At 45.5% G+C, this 20,066-nt stretch overlaps 1 protein-coding gene across 1 annotated transcript in view; it reads left to right on the plus strand.

Annotated features, from left to right (window-relative positions):
• Positions 1-20,066, plus strand: part of LOC119455115 (uncharacterized) — a 41,296-nt gene that overhangs the window by 20,663 nt on the left and 567 nt on the right. Inside the window, exons 4-10 of the mRNA XM_037716593.2 lie at positions 1,987-2,040; positions 4,588-4,819; positions 7,420-7,579; positions 8,482-8,627; positions 10,699-10,819; positions 13,148-13,312; positions 19,308-19,436. Coding sequence (XP_037572521.1) covers positions 1,987-2,040; positions 4,588-4,819; positions 7,420-7,579; positions 8,482-8,627; positions 10,699-10,819; positions 13,148-13,312; positions 19,308-19,436 — 1,007 coding nt within the window. The remainder of the gene's footprint in view (positions 1-1,986; positions 2,041-4,587; positions 4,820-7,419; positions 7,580-8,481; positions 8,628-10,698; positions 10,820-13,147; positions 13,313-19,307; positions 19,437-20,066) is intronic.

The raw sequence follows: 20,066 nt of genomic DNA on the forward strand, positions 1-20,066 counted from the left end.
GCGACGTTTAGCTGCGGCACGCAGTGCCTATTTATATCAGAGGCTCCGGCAACAGTCACCAACGCCGCACGCATTTTGAACGAACGCGGGCAAAACGCCGATGGCGTCGACAACAGTTCTGCGTGTTGCCGGTGCTGCTGCATGTCCAAGTTTATACAGCTGATAAAGCTAATAACATTACTCCGTATAGCTCTCTACAAGTTTTACTGTCATCATGGTGCGCGTGTCCCTGTGCGCTTCGTGGCGTAGTGGTTAGCGCCGCGCGTTCGTAAGCGAGGGGTCCCTGGTTCGATTCCGCGCTACGAACACAACTTCGGAATTTTTTTTTTTCATAAAAGTAGACGTGGCTACCTACTACGACGACTACTACTACTACTACACAGAGGAGGGACAGACCCACACCCTAAGGAGCTTCGCCCCTAAAAGCTAACCAGTGTTGCATTTTGAGATTTCTTTTAAATTACCTCCCGCAGTGAGTCAGTGGCTATAGCGTTCTGCTGCTGAGCCCGTGGTGGCACGTTCGATTCCCCACCGCAATAGCCGCGCTTCGTCGGGGATGGAATGTTAAAATCCTCGCGTACTTAGATTCTGTACCTATAGATAGGTATTCGAAATTAATTCGGAGCTTCTCACTACAGCATGAATTGGCGTTCCAGTTTGCTTTCTTAGCAAAACGTCGTTTTATGCACTGAAACACAAAAGTAACTTGAACGGCAATGCATTTTCTCGCAAAGTTCGGGAATAAATATATCGAAACTGGTGCCATCTTGAGAATTCGTTCCAGGTGGCTACGCCTTATGAACTCCACGGCTAGAATTTGTAAATTGCAATACGGCTGGTATTACAATATACAATCAGGTAATTAGTTAAAAACCTATTTAGTGTATTTTTTAATTAGTCGTTAATACAATTATAAAAGTATTAACGACTAATTAAAAATCCACTAAATAGGTGGATGTGCAAATGATGTCCGCCTCTTCGAGTAGACCAGCTCATTAACTAGAATTGTGCCATCTGCCACAGGTCACCTTTAAAATTTTTTTAAAGTGTTCAAATTAAGCCTCACGGAATTTAAGATTGCCTGTGGCAGGTAGCATGATTCTTATCGTTGAGCTGGGTTATTCGAAGAGGTGGATATTAGTAGCACAAGAAATCGTAACGCATATTCAACTAATTAACAAAGATGACTAATGAACTTCTAAGTTACTTACTTTACGACACATATTGCAATTTATGAATTGTAGCCGGTGAGTTTGCAGGACGCATATACTTGAAATTAATTTCCAGGATGACACCAGTTTCGAGATGTCATTTCCCAAAGTGTGGGGCGAAATACGCGGGCGTTCCAGTTACTTTTGTCCTTCCATGTATAAAACAGCATTTTGGTCTAAAAGTGGAACAACAGTGCCTTTTTACGGCGAATTTTATGGCGCATATCTCCAAACTGGTGTCATTCTGGAAATTCATTCCTAGCGAGCTTCATTCCTAGTGAGCTTGTCCGGATACGCCGGACAAGCTCACCGGCTACAATTCGTAAATCGCAATATGTGTCGTAAAGTAATTACCTAAGAAGTTAACGAGTGAATGTTTGTTAATTAGTGGAATATGTGTTTCGATTTCTCGTGCTACTAATGTCCACCTCATCGAATAACCCAGCTCAATGATAAGAATTATGCTACCTGCCACAGGCGATTTCTAAATATTCCGTAAAACTTAAGATACATAGGACCACGGGAACAGTAGCCACTCTTTTCATTTAGTTTAGTTACAACGAAAAATAGTAAAAATCAGAACAACGCAACTTCGAGAGATCCCCTACGCTTCTTTGTATATATAGGAATCGTCAGTCACAATCTTGATGTAGTGAAGTAGCTCAGTAAATACGCACTCTTAACTTGCCGTCCTTGCTATATGTAGTAAAAAGTACGTCTCGCCAAAGTTTTCGTTGGCCGTGCTGTTTATGGGTTTTTTTACTATTTTTTACAGGTAATGTTGGCCAGAGGAAAAAGATATTTAATCTCAAAGGACAACGCGCATCTGGTAAGTAATACAGTATTCTCTTCGCTAGCTGCCTTATGCTGCACATTTGCACATTTAATTTGCTACACAGAAAGAAAAAGGGGCATGTTCTCCTGTAACGAGCATTTTTTTTGAGTGGCTTGCAACCGTAACGCGTTTTGTTTCTTGCGGATGAGGTTGATGACCTTAACAGCAGAAACTACAGACGCCCTATGGACAGCTTATTTCAAGTTATTTGTATATACTATCTAATCCACAATATCGAGGTTGTAGTCAGGGCTGAAGTAAAACCATGCGTTCAAAGCCATTCGACTTGGACGTGGTCTGTTCTTGATTGACGGGGTTAGCTCGGCGCTTGTATGGCATGAGTCCTAACGGTAATTTGTGCGAAAAGGCGCTTGCTGATATGAGTGATTGACGAATGCAAGATCTCGTCAGACGTCAATAGCTATTTAACTTAGTTAATGCCAAAAACCACCACCCACATTCTAACGGATAAGAACTGCGCGCAGGCTGCATATTTTGGAACGAAATGGGTCGCCCGCACGTGTACCAATCGGAACTTTTCTGCCAGTTTTGACCCATCAGAAACCTTCCTATGGGGACAGGCAGGCAGCTCACACAAACATGACTGATCAAACAGCGTGCTAGTAGAATTTTCGCTCGTACGGCACAGGAGGAAGCCGGTGGCAGTCTATCAGGATCAATGAGGATCAATTTAAAGAAAGCAATTATCCACCCGAGGTCAGCAAATAAAATTGTATGAGCTATCAGAAATTGTAAGCAATAGAGCTGTTATCACGATGATGATGACGACGATTTATTTGCATCCTCTTTGAAACTGGGCGGAGACAAATAATCACCTAGCCTGCTTGAGTTATCAGGTAAGCCTTTCATTCTAGCATTTTGGATACATTTTCTCGTCTTAACCTTTCTTTTCTTCCCTAAAACTTCCATATCCACCTTGTGCCGCAGCGTATGCATGCCTTTACCAGACTCGGTCCAATCAATTTCTTTCCTGCTTATTTTCTAATCTAAGCGTATCTCGCATATCTCGAATGATGACCGTTTGATGCTTCCGTTCACTCAAAATCTAAGCGCTTCTGCAAGGTCTACGTTACCTACGGGTCTCACTGGCAGAATACCTTCGCATCCCATTAGGTTGCGAAGGTATTAGGTCGCGCGGCCACAGCTGCAGGCTTCACCTGTGCCGGGAGTTGAGGTGGGGTCACGTTTATATTACATATTAGCACGGCAGTACAGGCACTGCGGTCAATCACGGCAGTTGCAGACAGCGCCATAGCTGTCATGACGACAGTCTCTCCTCCGGCCTCTGTCACATGAGCACCAGCTCGATCACAGATCCAACACCTGAAACCTCAGGAGCACCTCGCGGATCAGAGAAATCACGACATTGCGCACTTTTTATAAGTCAAGAGAAAATGAACACAACACGAGTATTAATTTTTTCCATAGCACTTACGAAAAATAGGTTGCGTAAAGAAATTACAATACAATCGAGTTAATCCTACACATTGGGTAGGATTGCGTAAAAAGTGTAGGGGACCTACGAACACCTGTGGCTTTCCAGAGAGCTTCCTTGACAACTGAGCATGTCAGTTACTGTCCCATCTGCACTGCGTGTCGGAAACGCTTTCAGATGTTATACTCGGGAAACGAGAAAGTATAACGAGGGCAACCCAGAAACATACACGGCAGGACGACTTTTTTCTGTCAGGTCGCGCTGATTCAGGCGCTGCTAAGATATAACCCATAAGGTAAAAAAAAATGAAATGAAAATAAGATGAATCTGACCGCGTCCCAACTCCCGTCAGAAGCGAAGCCTGCAGCTGCGACTCGCTAGCTGTCCTCTTTGCCACTTCAGCGGACGCTAGCAAATTGATCTCCTTAATACCACTCCGAACTTCAGTCAAATGACACTAGTTTAGCATGAGATAAACAAATTCCAGCAAGACTGCTCCTAAGTTCAGTCAAATAACATTTCAGCACAAAGTAAACAAATTACAGCAGCAGTGACGCTGCCGACTGTAGAAAAGAAATTAAGGGTTTACAAAAGCTTGCACCTCTCTGACGATTAAATTATGGTGTTGAAGGTCCCTAAACTGTTTAATGAATTAGGCAGGGCACCCTAGTGTAGGGCGTCTTGTTTATTTTCACATCCTCACGAGCGTTCTCGCAATTTTGACTCGCGCCTCCTTGCACTCCCACCCCCATCGGAATGCGGCCCTGCCGCGGTCGGGAATCCGACCCACGACCTCGTTTTTAGCAGCGCAACTCCATAGGATGTGAGCAATCACGGCGCGTCCGCTGAAAATCCAACAGCGTCACTATGAAGTTGCACTTTTGTGCTAGTCCCTCGAGAATTAGTGATTGCATAGCATTATAGATACACATAAAGAGAACATAAAATCTGAAAAATAAGCATCCTCGCGCATGGCGGAAATAGCTCTCCTACCGTATCTCTTCTCATCAGCTGCCACGCTGGGGCGCGCAAACTTTTGCAATAGGTCCTACCGAACCCCCCCTCAGGATTTAATGTTCACGCAGACTACGGGATCTCGGCCATCGCACCGGAGCCCCTCGTGTGCATGTATCAGTGCGCCGAGAACATGGCGAACGAGCTTGCGGCGATGCCGGACGACTTCTGCGACCTCGTCTACTACCAGCTGGACGAAAAGTACACCTTTCTGGAGTGGCCCAATTCGAGCTGCATAAGGCAGCTCGTGCAGACTGCCTCAGCATCGAAGAAGCATAAATACGGCATTACCGTGTACAGCACGTAAGCTTTTTTTTTTCTTGTCACAGACTGCTTTGTTCTTCAACAGTGTTGCGTCATTATCTCGAAAAATTATGGTTCTTAGTTATTGAGCGCTTGGGGTTGGGGTTTGTGAATGAAAACGGTACATTGGACTAGAGTACTCAGGCACTTTTTTCGGAGATCTCTAGGCAGTCTTACTGGCAAAAAAAGGGGTCCTATTAGTCAACTAAATGAAGAATGTGTACTTGGGAATAATTGCTGCGTTCTCACGCCAAAGGAGCACTAACTTGATGGAAGCAACAGCGAAGAAGTGAGTCACAGGCGCAAGTTCTGTCTGCCGAGCTACGTTTTATTTTTCTATTTTTCATATTTAGTTCATCAAACTTAGTGCAATGCCGATCACTGTATGTACGACTATCTCCCATTAAATATCCTCGAAAGTTCCTGAGTTGTTTTAACAGCGAAGCTGTTTAAACCAGCCGTAATTTGTGGTGCGTGCCAAGAAACTGCCGCGCCGTAGCCATGGCAACACGGAGGAGGAGGAGACCGCGTGCGCATGCACGCGGTTTCCTCCTCGCCAGCTCCCTGCCTTCCTGACCCCCGCCTCTCTTCTCTCCGCGGCGCGCTGAGCCAACACCACCTAGATAGCACAAGGCCTACGCACTCCGATCTATGACGTCATGCTACCTGGCCCAAAATTTCCACTGCCAAGGCTGGCGTGACGAAAGCGGTGACGTCAAAATCACTGTTGCTTACGCGGGAGCATCCCCATTTGATTATATGGCAGTCGGGCCAGGTCGCATGCATGACGTCATGGATCGGAGTGCGTAGGCCTTGTGCTATCTAGGTGGTGTTGGCTGAGCCAGGAGAAGAAAAAAAGGCGAAAGCTTGCACTAGGCCGCGCAAAGCTCAATACACAGCGAAGCTGGCCGAATGATATCGAGCGGCTAGCCTCCAACGCATTCGGCGTTGGCAAGCAGCAACGTTCTTGACACTGTGCCAACCTTGGTTAGCCTGCCTACGTTTGTGGCATGCTAGGAATGCTGTCGCTCGTAGGCGCCGACGCGTCCAGCGCTAGTCACGCGAAATGTCGTGAAAATGTACCTCTGAAAATGATCATTTGAGAATGCCTTCCTACATCCGTAGTTAAACCAAGTTAAGACCTAGCAGCAACCAAGTTAATACCTAACAGTAGCAGCCAGTAAGCTTCGCTGTGCCTAAGCTTTGCACGACCGAGTGCAAACTTGCGCGTTTTTTTTTTTTTTTTCACTTGTCTTTATCTCTTGGAAGGTCATCTTCTTTTGGAAAGTTACCAGTAACCCCCCACATTTCTTTGCACATGGTTAATTGTGTAAGACATGGACATGGACAAACTATCATAAATATGTTTTACACACGTAGTCAAATTCACACCATTAATTTTTAGATTTGAAATAACCTTGGTACAATTATAGGGCCTGCATTTTGAAACGTTCCATCTCATTTTCCCCTTTGATCACGTGTCGCACCAAGGATACGGTCCCAGCATTGGCGTGAGTGTGGCGGCCTCTAAGCTACGTGCGAACCAATGACGAAGGGCCACGAGAATGGAAAATCAAGTGAATCGTTAGAAAACACTTGCCCAGAGACACGCGTCCATATATAGTGAAAACGAGGCATCCCTGTGAGCACGCGCAAGCAAGCTCAGTGATGCGTACTCGTCAGAACAACAAAACGAGTGAGAAACTTGCAGTAATTGTTGGATAGCTAGACGAAATTCAATCAGTTCTCCCAAAAAGTAATCCCACCCCTACGGGAGAGCCATACGGGTGAGCATCTCGTGGTAACGCTTCCAGATATCACCGAATTTAGATGCTCGTTAAAAAACCCCACGTCGCCGAAATAATTCCGGCGTCCACCATGCACTACGTCGTGCCTCATAATAAGATATGTGTTTCGGTGCGTAAAATCTACTAATTTTACTCCTTTTCATAGGAAACGAGATAAAATCACTTTTCCCGACACCCATAACTCGAAAAAAACGTGTGAGAATTTTGATTATATAAAGTGCGCAAGCGCCGGCTTGAGCACGCAGAAGGAAGCTGCTGGAATAATATCGTGTGAAGAGGCAAGATGCGACGGCAGCTTCACTCTAGGCCACGCTTTTACGTCACGCAGGGGTTGAGCAGAGAGCCGCGTTTCGCGGCGGCGCGTGTATTGCCAGCTACGGAGAACGAATAATGACTCCCGTCATTTCGGTGTATATCGCCATTTTGACATGTAGAAACACGGAACGGGAATTTCATGGCGATTCCCTTCTACTTGCCAATTTAAACTTGTGTGCTGTAAAGTTGGTAACTCGGAAGTTAAGTAATGCAATTAGTTTAATTATTCCCTTGATACGTCTTGCCAACAATGCCCGATTGGGCAGATAATTACCCTGTATTGACGTTATTCGGGTAGTTTTTGTAGGTTCTTCTTTTTAAATATCTGTTCGAACAAATAAAACACTGTATTCGAACGTATGCTTCGCTTTTCGGCTTCCGAGTGGAGAGCGTGGAGGTATACTACTGTGAAAATGTGAAATAGTTCAGTGTCATTGTCTCTCGTTCGCTCTTGTCTTGGCCAACTCCTCTGCACAGGCAAGGTGAAGAGTCATTCGAACAACTGAAGACTTCCGCCGGTGTGGCACAGTTTATTAAGCTTTGGACAAATAATGTCAAGCACCACGGACTCACGTTTGCCAGCGGCACATATGGCACGTTGAACACGCTTGCACGCTTCAACCTCAAGATCCTGGGCGTAAGTTACCTCTGCTGCTACTTGGAAGTTTACCTCGAGCTTCACCATTCGAAATGTATTTCGCATTTAAAGATATCCTGATTGGGCAACCATTGAACCAATTTGGATAAAGGTTTCTGCACCCGAATGAAAATTTTCAATTTTACTTACTAGTGGTTAGCGGAGTTTTGAAAAATGTCGCTTTACAAGAAAAATGAACAAATGCGGCAAATTTCGACGATGCGAGGCCGTGAATCTTGGAATTTCGTAACCCTCAAAGCGAAGAAAAAAAATACATGCGAATTTTGTGAAGGGAGCCTGACAGAGCAATTAATGCCAATTAAATTTACGGGTCATTTAGTATTTTACGTGAAACTTGCTATGTCTACCTTAGTTTCGAGAAGTTCCATGCAAATAAAAACGTTATTTACATCTTTTATTATGCCTATTTCGTTCGCTGTAAACGCACTAATAGTTGGCCACAAAAACACAAGAGCGATTTTTGTTGACGATTTATAACGCTGTAAAGTTGATCTTATGAGTTATAACTTTGTAAGTTTTCTTTAAAATTATTTTGTTATTTTTATTACCCCTGAAGTGCACAGTGTGTTATGACGGAAGACTCCAGCCACTTTGGAATACCTTACAGTGCACCGAAACCAGGGTACACGAACGCGAAATTCCTTAATTTATGAAGTTATTAGGGCGTGGGACAAGACTTTATTACGAACATCCACTCATATTTGCGCTTTCTTTTACTTCAGCTGCATGATTTCACTCAAGTATTTTCAGCCCTTCCATATTAATAACACGTATGTTTAACATCTATTCGGGTAAGGAGGGCTCAAGCTAACTACATCTTTCTGTGTATGCTTAAACGTCGGTGCATTTTTTAAGCCCTAACATTTTCTGTGGTTTTGCAGCGATTCAAGTCACTCCAGGTCGCTGCAAACTCAATGACTGGCCAAAAAGGACACCGCAGATACGTGCTATTGGGGATACAAGCATGGTTTGCGAACTTTTCCGCGGAAAAGGTTGCCCTTGCTTCTACCCTGAAGAAGATCTCCACGTGAGTTTTCCTTCGCATTTCGATGTAGTCCGTAGGAGCTACCACCTTAGACAGTCGTGCATCGGATAACGGGATCGGTGGCACTGTGAATTGCAGCACATTGCCCATCGCACGTAAAATTCATTTTCTGAAGTCTCGTGCATAAGGAACGAAGCCGAATGGGTTTTCCTGGATTAGTTTTCATAGCCGAAACAACGAAAACGCTATTCCTATAACCGACGTTTGCTAGTGACATCGAGTCTTTTAGTCTTTTTTTTTGCTCACGCAAACTATACGGTCTTATTTATGGCCAAAGTTTCATCCATTCGTTAAAACTGCCCTGTTCTGTTTTAGATATATCCAAAACGTGCGTACGTTAAGACCATCGTTGTCAACTGTATTTGTCGGCATTGTGGCTAATAAAGTCATAAAATGACGCTTGAATAGCGCTCGGGAAGTTCCTTTCCGCAGATTATGCAAGGCCAATTCTAATCCTGTGCCGCTTCCTGACGTCAACGCGTAGAGGAAGCGTACGTGCATACTTCAGTAAATATGTAGAGAGATTCCACAGATACCATAATTCCTGATACGAATACCTGCAACGAACTATATATGTGTCATCCAAGAAGACAGAAGCTAACCAACGATATTCAGTGCACGCTTGCAAGACATATTCAATATGCTACATTGAAAAGGATTAGCGTTGACGAATAATGGAAATTATCACGGCCACTTGCGGTTTACAGATCACATTGCTTCGTTAATCGTCAAAGTCTAAGGGCAGGTTCGACGATTAACAAGCAAAATTTTTAGTAATGTTCAATAGCCTAAAACGAAAACAAGAGTTCCGTGTTCGGCAGTCAGCCTCCTACAGCTGTGCAGCAGTACTTATTATCGGAGGCACGAAGAGACAGGTGACCCGGATTATTAGAAATTTCCAGACAAATAAACATGGCTAGGAATGCATATGGCTCGCAATGCGAATTCACGATCCGCAGCTTACCACTATCTCTGAACACGTAGGCGTTCAATCATTGCATTATATAAGTACTAACCTATGAGCAGGCTCAATAGTCGAGGACAACAGAAGTCAAAAAGTACAGAATGACTAAAAAAGTATAGGTGATCACGCATTCGATCAGCAGACGCGGTATTAGTGAGGGAAACGAATGCAGCTGACATTCTGGTGCATGGGAAGTCCTAGGAATGAAGTTGTGCAGGTTATAAAAGGCGTTCAACGAATAGCCAGTGGTCTACTAGAGTAACGAAATGAGTACCAAGAGAAGGAATGCACAGTCTAGTACGGCAAAGAATAATGTGGTGTGTATCGCCTGCGGCAGATAGCACAACTCAAGTACACGAGTTAGTTACTCGATAAGGCTGACACTGCTGGCACGAGAAGTCAAAATACGTAATCGACTAATTAACAAAACTGCACAAACTTAGTTATAAGTAATTAGTCTATGGGACATATTCCAATTTATGAAACTTTATGCGGCGAGTTCGGTAGACGAATCCGCTTGGAACAAATTCTTAGTAAAACACCAATTTCTAGATATTCATCCCCAAAGTGTGCGACAAAATACATTGGCATTCCGGTTAGTTTGCTTCTTGAGTGCATAAAAGGGCGTTTTGTTGAAAAAGTAATTCGCGAAACAAGTTAATTTGTACCGCAAGTTTGACGGCTCATATCACGAAACCGGTGCCATACGCAGAATATATACCTTCCAAGTGAATATGCCCTGCAAACTCGCCTGCTATAATTCGTAAATCGCAGTATGTGTCATAAAGCCATTAGTTAGCTTAATTAGTGATATTTTGGTAATCAGTCAATTATTCATTTCAATTTATTGTGAAAGTAATGTCCACCTCATCGAGCATTCTAGTTCAAGGATTAGATATGTGTTACCTGCCACAGGCAACAGTTAAAGATTATGTATTGTCTAAAGAAACAAAAAAAACGGAATACAATAGGAAACCTGTAAGCATAGGAAGCAACTTAGAGACGTCAGCCAGGAGCAGTTAAAGATATAGTTTAGAGCCCTCTTCGTCCTAGATTGATGACGTTGATGATGATCTGATGTCATTGCAGGTCGCAGCCGGTGAACCTGCTCCTCTTGTACACCCACATCTGGCACTGGCCCACTACGCAGTGCGTAGTTTCCGGGCCGACGATACTGAGCAACAACTTGCATGTACCTCTCCCCGCTATGGTGAGTCCATAAAGAAGGGAAGCAGGCAGCATGGCTACGCTATAGGTATAGCGTTGTGTATAGTGCATACGTTTCTCACATTTCAACGCGAGAGCATTATAAGCGGGCTTCATCCACTTTGTAAATATCCGTCTGACGACTAAAAATATGGACCGATCTCGAAGGCTGGGTACTTTAACACAGCGTCTCAAAGCGCTTGCTGAGGGAAGAATGCGAGAAACTGCCACGTCATCCAAGGGCCAGACGCTTTAAAGAGCCACTTCAGCGCGAGAGAACCACACGTGCGATTGTGGCCTAATGGATAGATTATTGCCCAGCTGTGCTGGAAGACAGAGATTCGATCCCACCATCAGTCACGCCTATTTCATAGCATTGCAGATGGACTTCACCCCCTTTAGAGTTGCCTAAAAGAACACTCGAGGTGTGTCGAGCACGTCAGAGTGCGCACGAATGCGCGCACACGCGCACTGCGAGATAGGAAAACAGAATTCTTCGATGCACAGTATTACGAACGTACGAAGCGATGGTCCCGCTTCGCTGAATTCAAATATTGTTAGCGCGATAAACTTTAGCATCTTGGTTCCACCCTTGCTTTCATAGCCCCAACAACATTACATTTGCTGTGCAACCGAAATAGGTTCAGAGCCCTTACTTGAACTGGGATGCAAAATTACCAATCCAATGACCGCAATGTCTCGAGACTCGGCGTACACAAGTCGCAGATTTCTCAAGCAGCGACTGCCGCATTGTGGCGAACTCTAGCCAGTTGTCGTACGCAAGTGTTCAGGCAAGACAGACGCGCCCTCATTAGAGAAGCGCAACCAGATACCTCTGAAAGATTCTAACAACCTAATTCGAGTGACACCTTCGGTCACGGACTCCGTGCAACTTTCATATAATGCACCAGTGCCATCGAGCAAAGAGCGATAGGTATTTCTTCTACGTGCGAAGAATGTTTGCGTGCGAAGAATGTCTACGTGCGAAGAATACTGTGTGTCCCAACTAACACTAACCAAGCTGTCCAACAAAAAAAAAAACAAGGTTTTAAAATCACAACACAAGATGTAATTACCAAGTGTGCGGTGTGCAGTCGTTAGGGGTCTGATGACCGAACACCATGTGTCTTAAAATTGCATCTTGCGCCGTGCATTTTTAATCTTTTCTTGGGTTGAACAGCTTGGATAACGTAACTTGGACACCTTATAGGAATAGATGCCAGTTTCCGAAAAAGTCGTTATTTGGGTCACAGTGGGCTACGGCCAACCACCGACCTGAAGTGGTGAATACTGAGTCAACGGCGCCTACTGATAGCGTAAAAGACGTCTGTCGTATACGTTTGGGTTATTGACAGTTTTCCTTAAACAAACTATAGCAAGGAGTTGTGCCAGCCACGTGGGGTTCCGTCATCCCCATCGTACCAGCCTGCCGGTAGGCGCACGCAGGCCTCAGTCCTTACTCGAATTCTCGGGACTGGGTATACGGAACGTCTGTCGTAGATTTACAACTCTAGCGGACGAATTTCTATGCGGGCACCCGCACAGCGCGCGTGATGGAACAGTGCGAATCAGGTGAGGGCAGAGGCGAGCTGTCGTTCTTTGAAACTCAGAAATTGTTCGATCGAAGAAGCCGCAGATTAAAAATGGTTCGCAAGACATGCATTCGGAATGTATTTTTGGAGATACCCGCATGACGTTAAATAAAGTTCTTGACGCACCTTGATCGTAAAAAAACTCTATTTACGAGTAGCCAATGCGCACAAGCCGGGATCACCGTTTATCCATCTAGTGTACGTGCCATCAATAATACACTGTGTACATTCGAATTCCAGGCGCAAGGCTGATGCGCGAGTAAATGTATGCTTTCAGCGCATTACGCGTCCGAAAAACCATACTGCGATCGGCTGAACACTCCAGGATACCGATTGCCCAAATCTACTACGTGCCTATTGTGACTTCAGTTTGGGCAAGTCTGTAAGGATGCACTGTTACTAGCAGAAACACCCCCATAAAACACGCAGTTCAGGAAGAAACACAAGCACCGCAGCCACTCTGCAGTTTTTTTTTTTCACTGTTTCTTCCTTTTTCTCGTTTTTTTATGGGGTGCTGTTAGACTAGTCGAATTAGTTCCTACAGAAATCACCGTTGTCTTTTTTTTTTTGTAACTTCTCAAGTGTATATGCTGCAATTGGTTCAATTATACATTGGCGTAGCGTTGTCTTGAACGGAAGAAAAGCAATACCATTCCAATTGCAACTTAAGGACATTCTGCTAAATACATTGCCTTGCTAGCATCGTTCACATACTCGTTCGTATTGAAATTCAAACGCAGGACACGACTGTGGAGCTAATCAACGCGGCGGGGACCCCAAGATACGTGACCGTGCTACTGTCGTTGAGTGCGATTGTGTCCCGCTTCATCATGGAAGACAAATGGGACAACGTGGCGATGTACGGAGGCCAATGCGTCGACCGAGAAGCCGTGCCTTATTCTAACGTAAGTGCCTGCCTGTCTAGACGTTATGCCGCTCACTCTTGCGTTCCCTTTCTGCACCCCTTCAGTCTTGCTTTCAACTGGCCTCTCTTGACAATGTTTTGTTTCTATACTCAATGTCATTCCTTTCTTGGGTACTATGCGCACTCGCAGATATGTATATATAACTTCTCAACGTACGTGATTTTCATGAACTCCAATCGAATTAATTAGTCGCGGTCTATATCGATGAAAGGTTCTCTTGACTCTTAACCAGCAGATATTCGTCTTCCTGTTTTAGACAGTAAAATGAGGCGGCCAACATTAAACACCTAACTTAGTTTCAACATATTTTATGCGTAAGAGTAATGTAAAAGATATTTCGTTAAGTTATTTCGAGAAATTGAACGGATATACGCGTTCAAGCTGAACTGCACAGTCCTCGGAGTATTTGCTCTAACTGTACCTCGTTATCAATGTCCCACTGACGACTCGATGCCTGAACCATGAAAGAAAAAGAAAATATTTTGACATTTTCTTCCGTGACTGTATCATACATCTGAAAAAAGACAGTAAGGTAGGAATAGGAATTTTTGATTTTGATTTATTACATCAAATTTTATTGCAAATGAACGGTTTAGTTCAGCCACAAGTATTTTGTTCCGTGACGTAACACATGCAGCATTCTACACAAGGAAAGAAAGCTAATGTCAATTTTCGTTCGTGACGGTCAAAATAACGCCATCAAAATATTAAAAATGTCTTCATTAGTTGTGACCACGGAGTAAGATAAGACAGGAGCGCCGACTCTGCTCGTCTGGAAGGGGCCCATTCTGAAACGCCGCCTCCTGCTTCACAGCGTGTTCGCCAGATGGCGCTACGGATTAGGAAAAACTGTGGAGCAGAGAGGCGTGCCCAACCAACCGAAGCAGCAGAAGCGCGGGCAGGTCAATAAAAAAAAAGCTTGGGTCTGTCGTTCTTTTTGTCGTTGCTACAGTTGCTATAGCAACGGCGCCTGCTCGCCTACCCGTCTTGTCGTCTGCTGCGCTCATGCGCTTACGCCTATAGCGCGCATAGCCGACATAGCTCTTGTGGTTCACGAAGTGACGTTAGCAGGAGAAACAAGTCATGTATCATTTTATTTCATTTATTTTATACAAGCCAAAGGCAGGGTATTTGTCAGGTGGGCAACATGGAACTATACAAGGCACAGGAAAAGAAAATAAACGAATTAGGGAAGCTAAGACCGAAAGAAAAAAACCAGGCAAATGGTAAGGAGATATAACGGCAGTTCCGGGGGCCTCAAGCAATGACAGAGGACAGCGAAAAGAAGCCTTTAATGCAACGCTGACGTTTATAACTCTTTTTATCTGAGCACGCATCAAGTGCTAAGATTCTTCGTATCTTCTTTGTTTCTCGCGGTGCTTTTCGTGTCGCCCGGTTCTCTTGCGAGCAAAATTGCCGCATTCTCATTAAAACATGTTATTGCGAAATTCCTGCCAGTGTTTCCTGCTTATGTATTTCACAAGGGAAGCTCAGATTATGTGTCTGCATAACTGGGGGAATCTTTTCGAAGACAAGGCTGAGAATTTACATTACAGCATGTCTCTGCACAAGGAAATTCACATGCACTGTCTGTAGTTGTAGACAAATTGAGCTCCTCCCGTCCTTCCCTATCGGCGTCTTCTGGTTCCTCCTGGCATTGAGCATCATTGAGCTGCGCCAGGCTTCCCTCAAAAATTAAGAAATGGCTCCGCTTCGAAGTCGAGGCATTTTCTTTACATCTAGTAGGACATCGCCTTTGTGCTCGCTGAAGTAACTATCAAATAAGGTGCTTCTCGAAGTGTCGGGCACATAATTTGTCCATTGCTTAAAGCGCTCGCTTACTTTCAGGAATTTCTTCTCCCCACTGACGCAGTAGCTGAAGATCAGGTGGCGCCGTGAAGAGCAAAAGCTTCTCGCGTCCTTTGCCATACCCAGATTTACAGCCGGGAACGAAACGCTGTCCTGTTGCTCAGTCTCTTCACGCAAAAGCACCCGCCGTAGTTGCTCAGTGGCTATGGTGTTGGGCTGCTGAGCACGAGGTCGCGGGATCGAATCCCGGCCATGGCGGCCGCATTTCGATGGGGGCGAAATGCGAAAACACCCGTGTACTTAGATTTAGGTGTACGTTAAAGAACCCCAGGTGGTCCAAATCTCCAGAGTCCCCCACTACGGCGTGCCTCATAATCAGATCGTGGTTTTGGCACGTAAAATTTAATTTTTTTTTCACGCACAAGTATCAAGATGCTTTGTTCTGTCAGGCATGAATAAACATACTGCAGACATGGTAAACAAAGCGAGGAAGACGGGTGTCGCGCTCGTGGTCGCGCTGACCGTTCCTCACCGCCGTCGCCGCCGGTCTCCGCCACTCAGCGCATGCGCACATGGAAGCAAGCTGTTGAGTGGTTTCCACGCGCCTCGACAGATGGCGCTACGCGATGACATAAGTAGAAGGGAAGGAGTAAGCACTCGCGAAAGCGTGAAGGTGAGCGGAGGGAGAGAGCAAAGGAATGAGCTAGACCCCCGGCGTCCGCGTTACACGGTTTGTCCCGAGCGAATGCAGTGCGCGGCGGCGCAGTCGGCGCTCCTGTTTATCTTACTCCGTGGTTGTGACTAAACACAGGCCACGAATTCTGGCTACATAAAGAATACCCAGTTCTACATTTTTTTTTTTTTACTTCCAGCTACGAAGTGACTGCTGCATGTAGTGCAGGGTAGGATATTTTACGAGATTTACCATTTCCGCTTGCGAATTCTGGTGAGCTGAATTAACGCCTCAAGATGTGATATTATCAAACAATTGGCAGCTTGGCCCGAAGGCGAAGCATCGAAAGTGATAGCAACGTTTAGCTTTGGGCTCGAGTTTCTCTCGCGATGTTCTGTAACAATACGGGAAGGCGACATGGCGCTACGCAGTAATCGCCATCATTCCAAGATTGTCATCTCATTTGTCGTCATGCCGTCGTCATGTCATACGGCCTTTGTCGTTCCACCGACGTCATTCCTTTGTCATTCCACCGACGTCACTGTGTCGTCGTCATAGAGTCGTCATCGCGCTTTCGTGCTCATTGGTGACATCGGCAAATGAGTGTCATATCAAAGTGGGCTGCTAAGCAGCAGCGAGAATGACTTCCCTGGCAGATGCCAGGCGTGGTATAAAACATTGGCGCAATTAAGAACGCTGGCACCTCGATGATGCATGAGTTGCGATTGACGGAAACGGCATCGACGTTTGTCAGCGCCACATCAAAAGTTCGATAGATATAGCTTGACGTTTACGGTGCGTTCCGCTCAGACCAGTGTACGCAGCGCGGTGTGGTATAGGCTCCGCTCAGTGAAATTTGCTGCGATTGCTGCACCATCTGTCGCAGCGCCGCCAACAATGAGACGGCCAAAGCGCGCAGGGGTATTCGTAGGCGCGGCGTCGATCGTGCTGTTCGGTCTTTTCTGGCGTTGAGAGAATGTCATCCTTCAGCTCGACTAATTCTAATCCATCGACTGAAAGCGTGTGGAAGAGGAACAAGTGCCGGTACTGCTGCGTAAAAGACTGACACAGCCACGAAGGCCAGCCTGGCGTGAAATTGTACCGATTTCGTGGCCGCCCGTGGGAGCAAGAACGACGGAAAAGATGGATTGTTGCTAATCGAAGAGTTAAGTAATTGAGAAAACAGCGTTTTCCTAGTGTCAATGTAACCATATGCTTTAAGGTCTAGCCAGGTCTAGCTGCTTGAGGTTCTGCAACTGTATTTGTGTGCTTAGCGCGGTTGGAAGTGTATGGAGCACGTTTTGCACAGCAAGCTGGCGTAGCGCGAAATTTTACGCGCGTATTTGTGCCTCAAATGCTCTTGTAGGCTGCATGCGAATCTGTTGATTTGCTTGCATGCGTTTAGTCCGGTAATTAACTGTTAAATTGGGTTTTTCTGTGATAGTTTCAGCGAAGTAAGTAAACTCGGTTTGCGTTGATTGTGAGGGTATATTGGTGGTGCGTGTAACATCTAAACTTCAAATGTCTTCACCCAGTGGCGCCCGTCGTGAGACTGCTCACTCTCGTCAGCGCTTTGTGGCGTGTTTGCCTCGTTTACCGTCTCGTGAAGAAGTCATTCGGTTACTGCATGTGCGCTCTTGCTTGCGGCCGCATGCATAGGACACTGTGTCGTCAGTATGAACTGCGTAGTATTCGCAATCATGCTCCTCTTGTTTTCTTCGGCGAGAATGACGGCTCGCCGTGGATGCCGAAGCAGACGAGCAGGATCTGCTCCAAACACTTCGTGAACGGCGGAGTAGCCAATAAAGGAAAAATCAACACCTCGAAACGCTTCATTTATATATTTGCAAACATGCGTTTCGGCGCACGTCGGCCACTAAATGAACGAAATACTGTAAATAGCAGAGCTGCAGTTGGACATTTTTGTGACCACGCACCGGAATACCTGGCAACGTAGCAAAAACGACGTGAAATCACCGAATGTCGATTTGGGACTGTTCTCACTCAAAAAACGTCGTGCTAGCATAATCTTGGTTTGAGCTAGTTGAAATGCGCCGCAAGCTTCCGTCCTGTTTGTGTGTTCTTCGTCTTCGTTTAACTTGCACCGCAAATTTTCCTCCAATAAGTCGTGGTAGCGTGTGCGCTTCCGCTCATGCGTCAAAACCACTTGGCGATATAAAAATGCATGCATGTTCTCCTTACCTGCAAGGAAACGTTGTACACTTGTTACCCTTGCTGCGAGTGACACTTCGCCCTCAAGTCAGCGCCGTCGGTCTCCTTCACGTCGTAAACGTGGCCCGCCACATGAAACTTCTCTGCTTTGTCGAGTATAGGCGCATGAAAGCAATTTTCAATACAGCTTATCGGCTTAAAGCCGCAAAACAACACACGCGACATTTTGAACGTCACGCGCGCGTTGGAACACGTTCAGTCGCTGCCGCAGGGGTCGGAGCGGCCGTCTCAGTGTTTCACATTCCTACCACCATTGGCGCTGCACGTCGTTTTGCCGTATTCGGTTGTAGCGCCCTTTGTTCACTGGACGGAGCCTATACCGCACAACGCTCGTGCTAGCAGCGCAAGCCAGCACGCTGGCCTAGCTCCGGCAGAGCCGATTGAGCGAAGCGTGACGGTTCGTCGTCCGCTTGTCTTCGTCGCTTTTGCAGCCAAACGCTCTGTCCGTATCTGCAGACCTCCACGCGCTGGCAGTGCATGTGCATCGATATAGAGAGAGCACGACCGCGGTTCCGACGGTGCGAACGCACCCCGAGTGTCCGTGTACAAGTTTTTTCGCAATAAAATGCGGTTGCTCTTGTAAACAACCAGCAAAACACGACAAGCATAGGACCTTAGTAAAAAGAAAACAAATGCAATGACGCTGTCTATCGCCACCTATTCAGAAAGTCAATACAAAATTATTTGCAACTTTGATGCATACATTACGTTCAGAAATACGTTTATTGACGAGATAACGTTTCCTTTCACTTGTCTTACGACGCCAACTAGCTGCGTTATAATTGTTCGTATCTTCACCTCTTACTTAGTACTGTTTCATAGCGCCTTTAGATAACTTCAGGGTAGGCACTCAGGAAAATAGTATTGATCAATGACAGACAGTTGACAAATTATTTATACCATACGGACTCGCATTCCAATCACTCAGACGGAGCTACGTTCATGATGCAAATTTTAGAGCTGTAGAGTTGACAAGTGACCATTCACGGCTGTAAAACCGTTGATCCCTTGATAAACAATATTTGAACACTTTGTAAATTGACATTTGTACTGGTCTTATTGATTCACAATACAGGACTGCCTTTTTAAATATTTATAGCACGCAACTCGCATTTGCTGCTCTCACAACGTTCAACGAAAAATCAGCGGTTCGGCTCATATCTATTCGGCATGAATAATCAATTCGGCACAATCATTTCCATTACCTTTTTGATGATTTTAAAACATCCGAACGATGTCCGAGTTTCATCTTCTATGCAGGTCTGCAGCGGAACCAGCATAGTGAATCCAAGCATAGTACCGGAAGCCAGCGTTGCCATTGCACACGTCAGCAAGGAAAACGGAATGACTCAGGCCACCTACGAAACTGCGGACACCATCAAGTCCAAGGTGCTCTCCAATTTCTCTTGCAGGCGCTTAAAGCCACATGAATCTCACTGCGCCAATTTTACATGAAAGGCTGCATTCTCAGTGTCGACGCACATAGTCCTTTGGCTCGTATCTTGGCATTCGCGTATGCCGTGGCCGCAGCTCCCCGTAAAACGGGTCATGGTACCACGTGATGATCACAGTGCAATCATAATTGCGATGTCAACTTCCTGCTTGCGCTTTAAAGGGATGCTGAAGAGCATTATTAAGGTAATCTAGCACATTGGTGCACGTTTTCTACCTCTGAAACTGTAAATACGTCAGTCTTCGCGCGGACAGTCATGCATCCTTTGTCAAAAAAGAAGCAAACACAAAAGGCGGTTGGCGATGCCACTTCGAAGTTCACACCATCAGTTCCTCGTGAAGCACTTAATTAAACGTCGTCGTCTGGCCCACACTCGGTAAACGTTTGCTAATAACTTTCACTGCATTTAAAAGCAAAGAAAAAGTTAGCATGCTAGCAAGTGCGGTTGCGAACTTTCGCTTTCGAAAAAGAGACCCAGATTTGGTGAAAGATACCAGCTATATTGGTGACATCACAATGTCATTTTGATGCGACAGTCAGGGGCAATACGCTTTTTTTTTTTTAAA

Source organism: Dermacentor silvarum, chromosome 6, assembly GCF_013339745.2.
Source record: "Dermacentor silvarum isolate Dsil-2018 chromosome 6, BIME_Dsil_1.4, whole genome shotgun sequence".
Lineage (NCBI taxonomy): Eukaryota > Metazoa > Arthropoda > Arachnida > Ixodida > Ixodidae > Dermacentor > Dermacentor silvarum.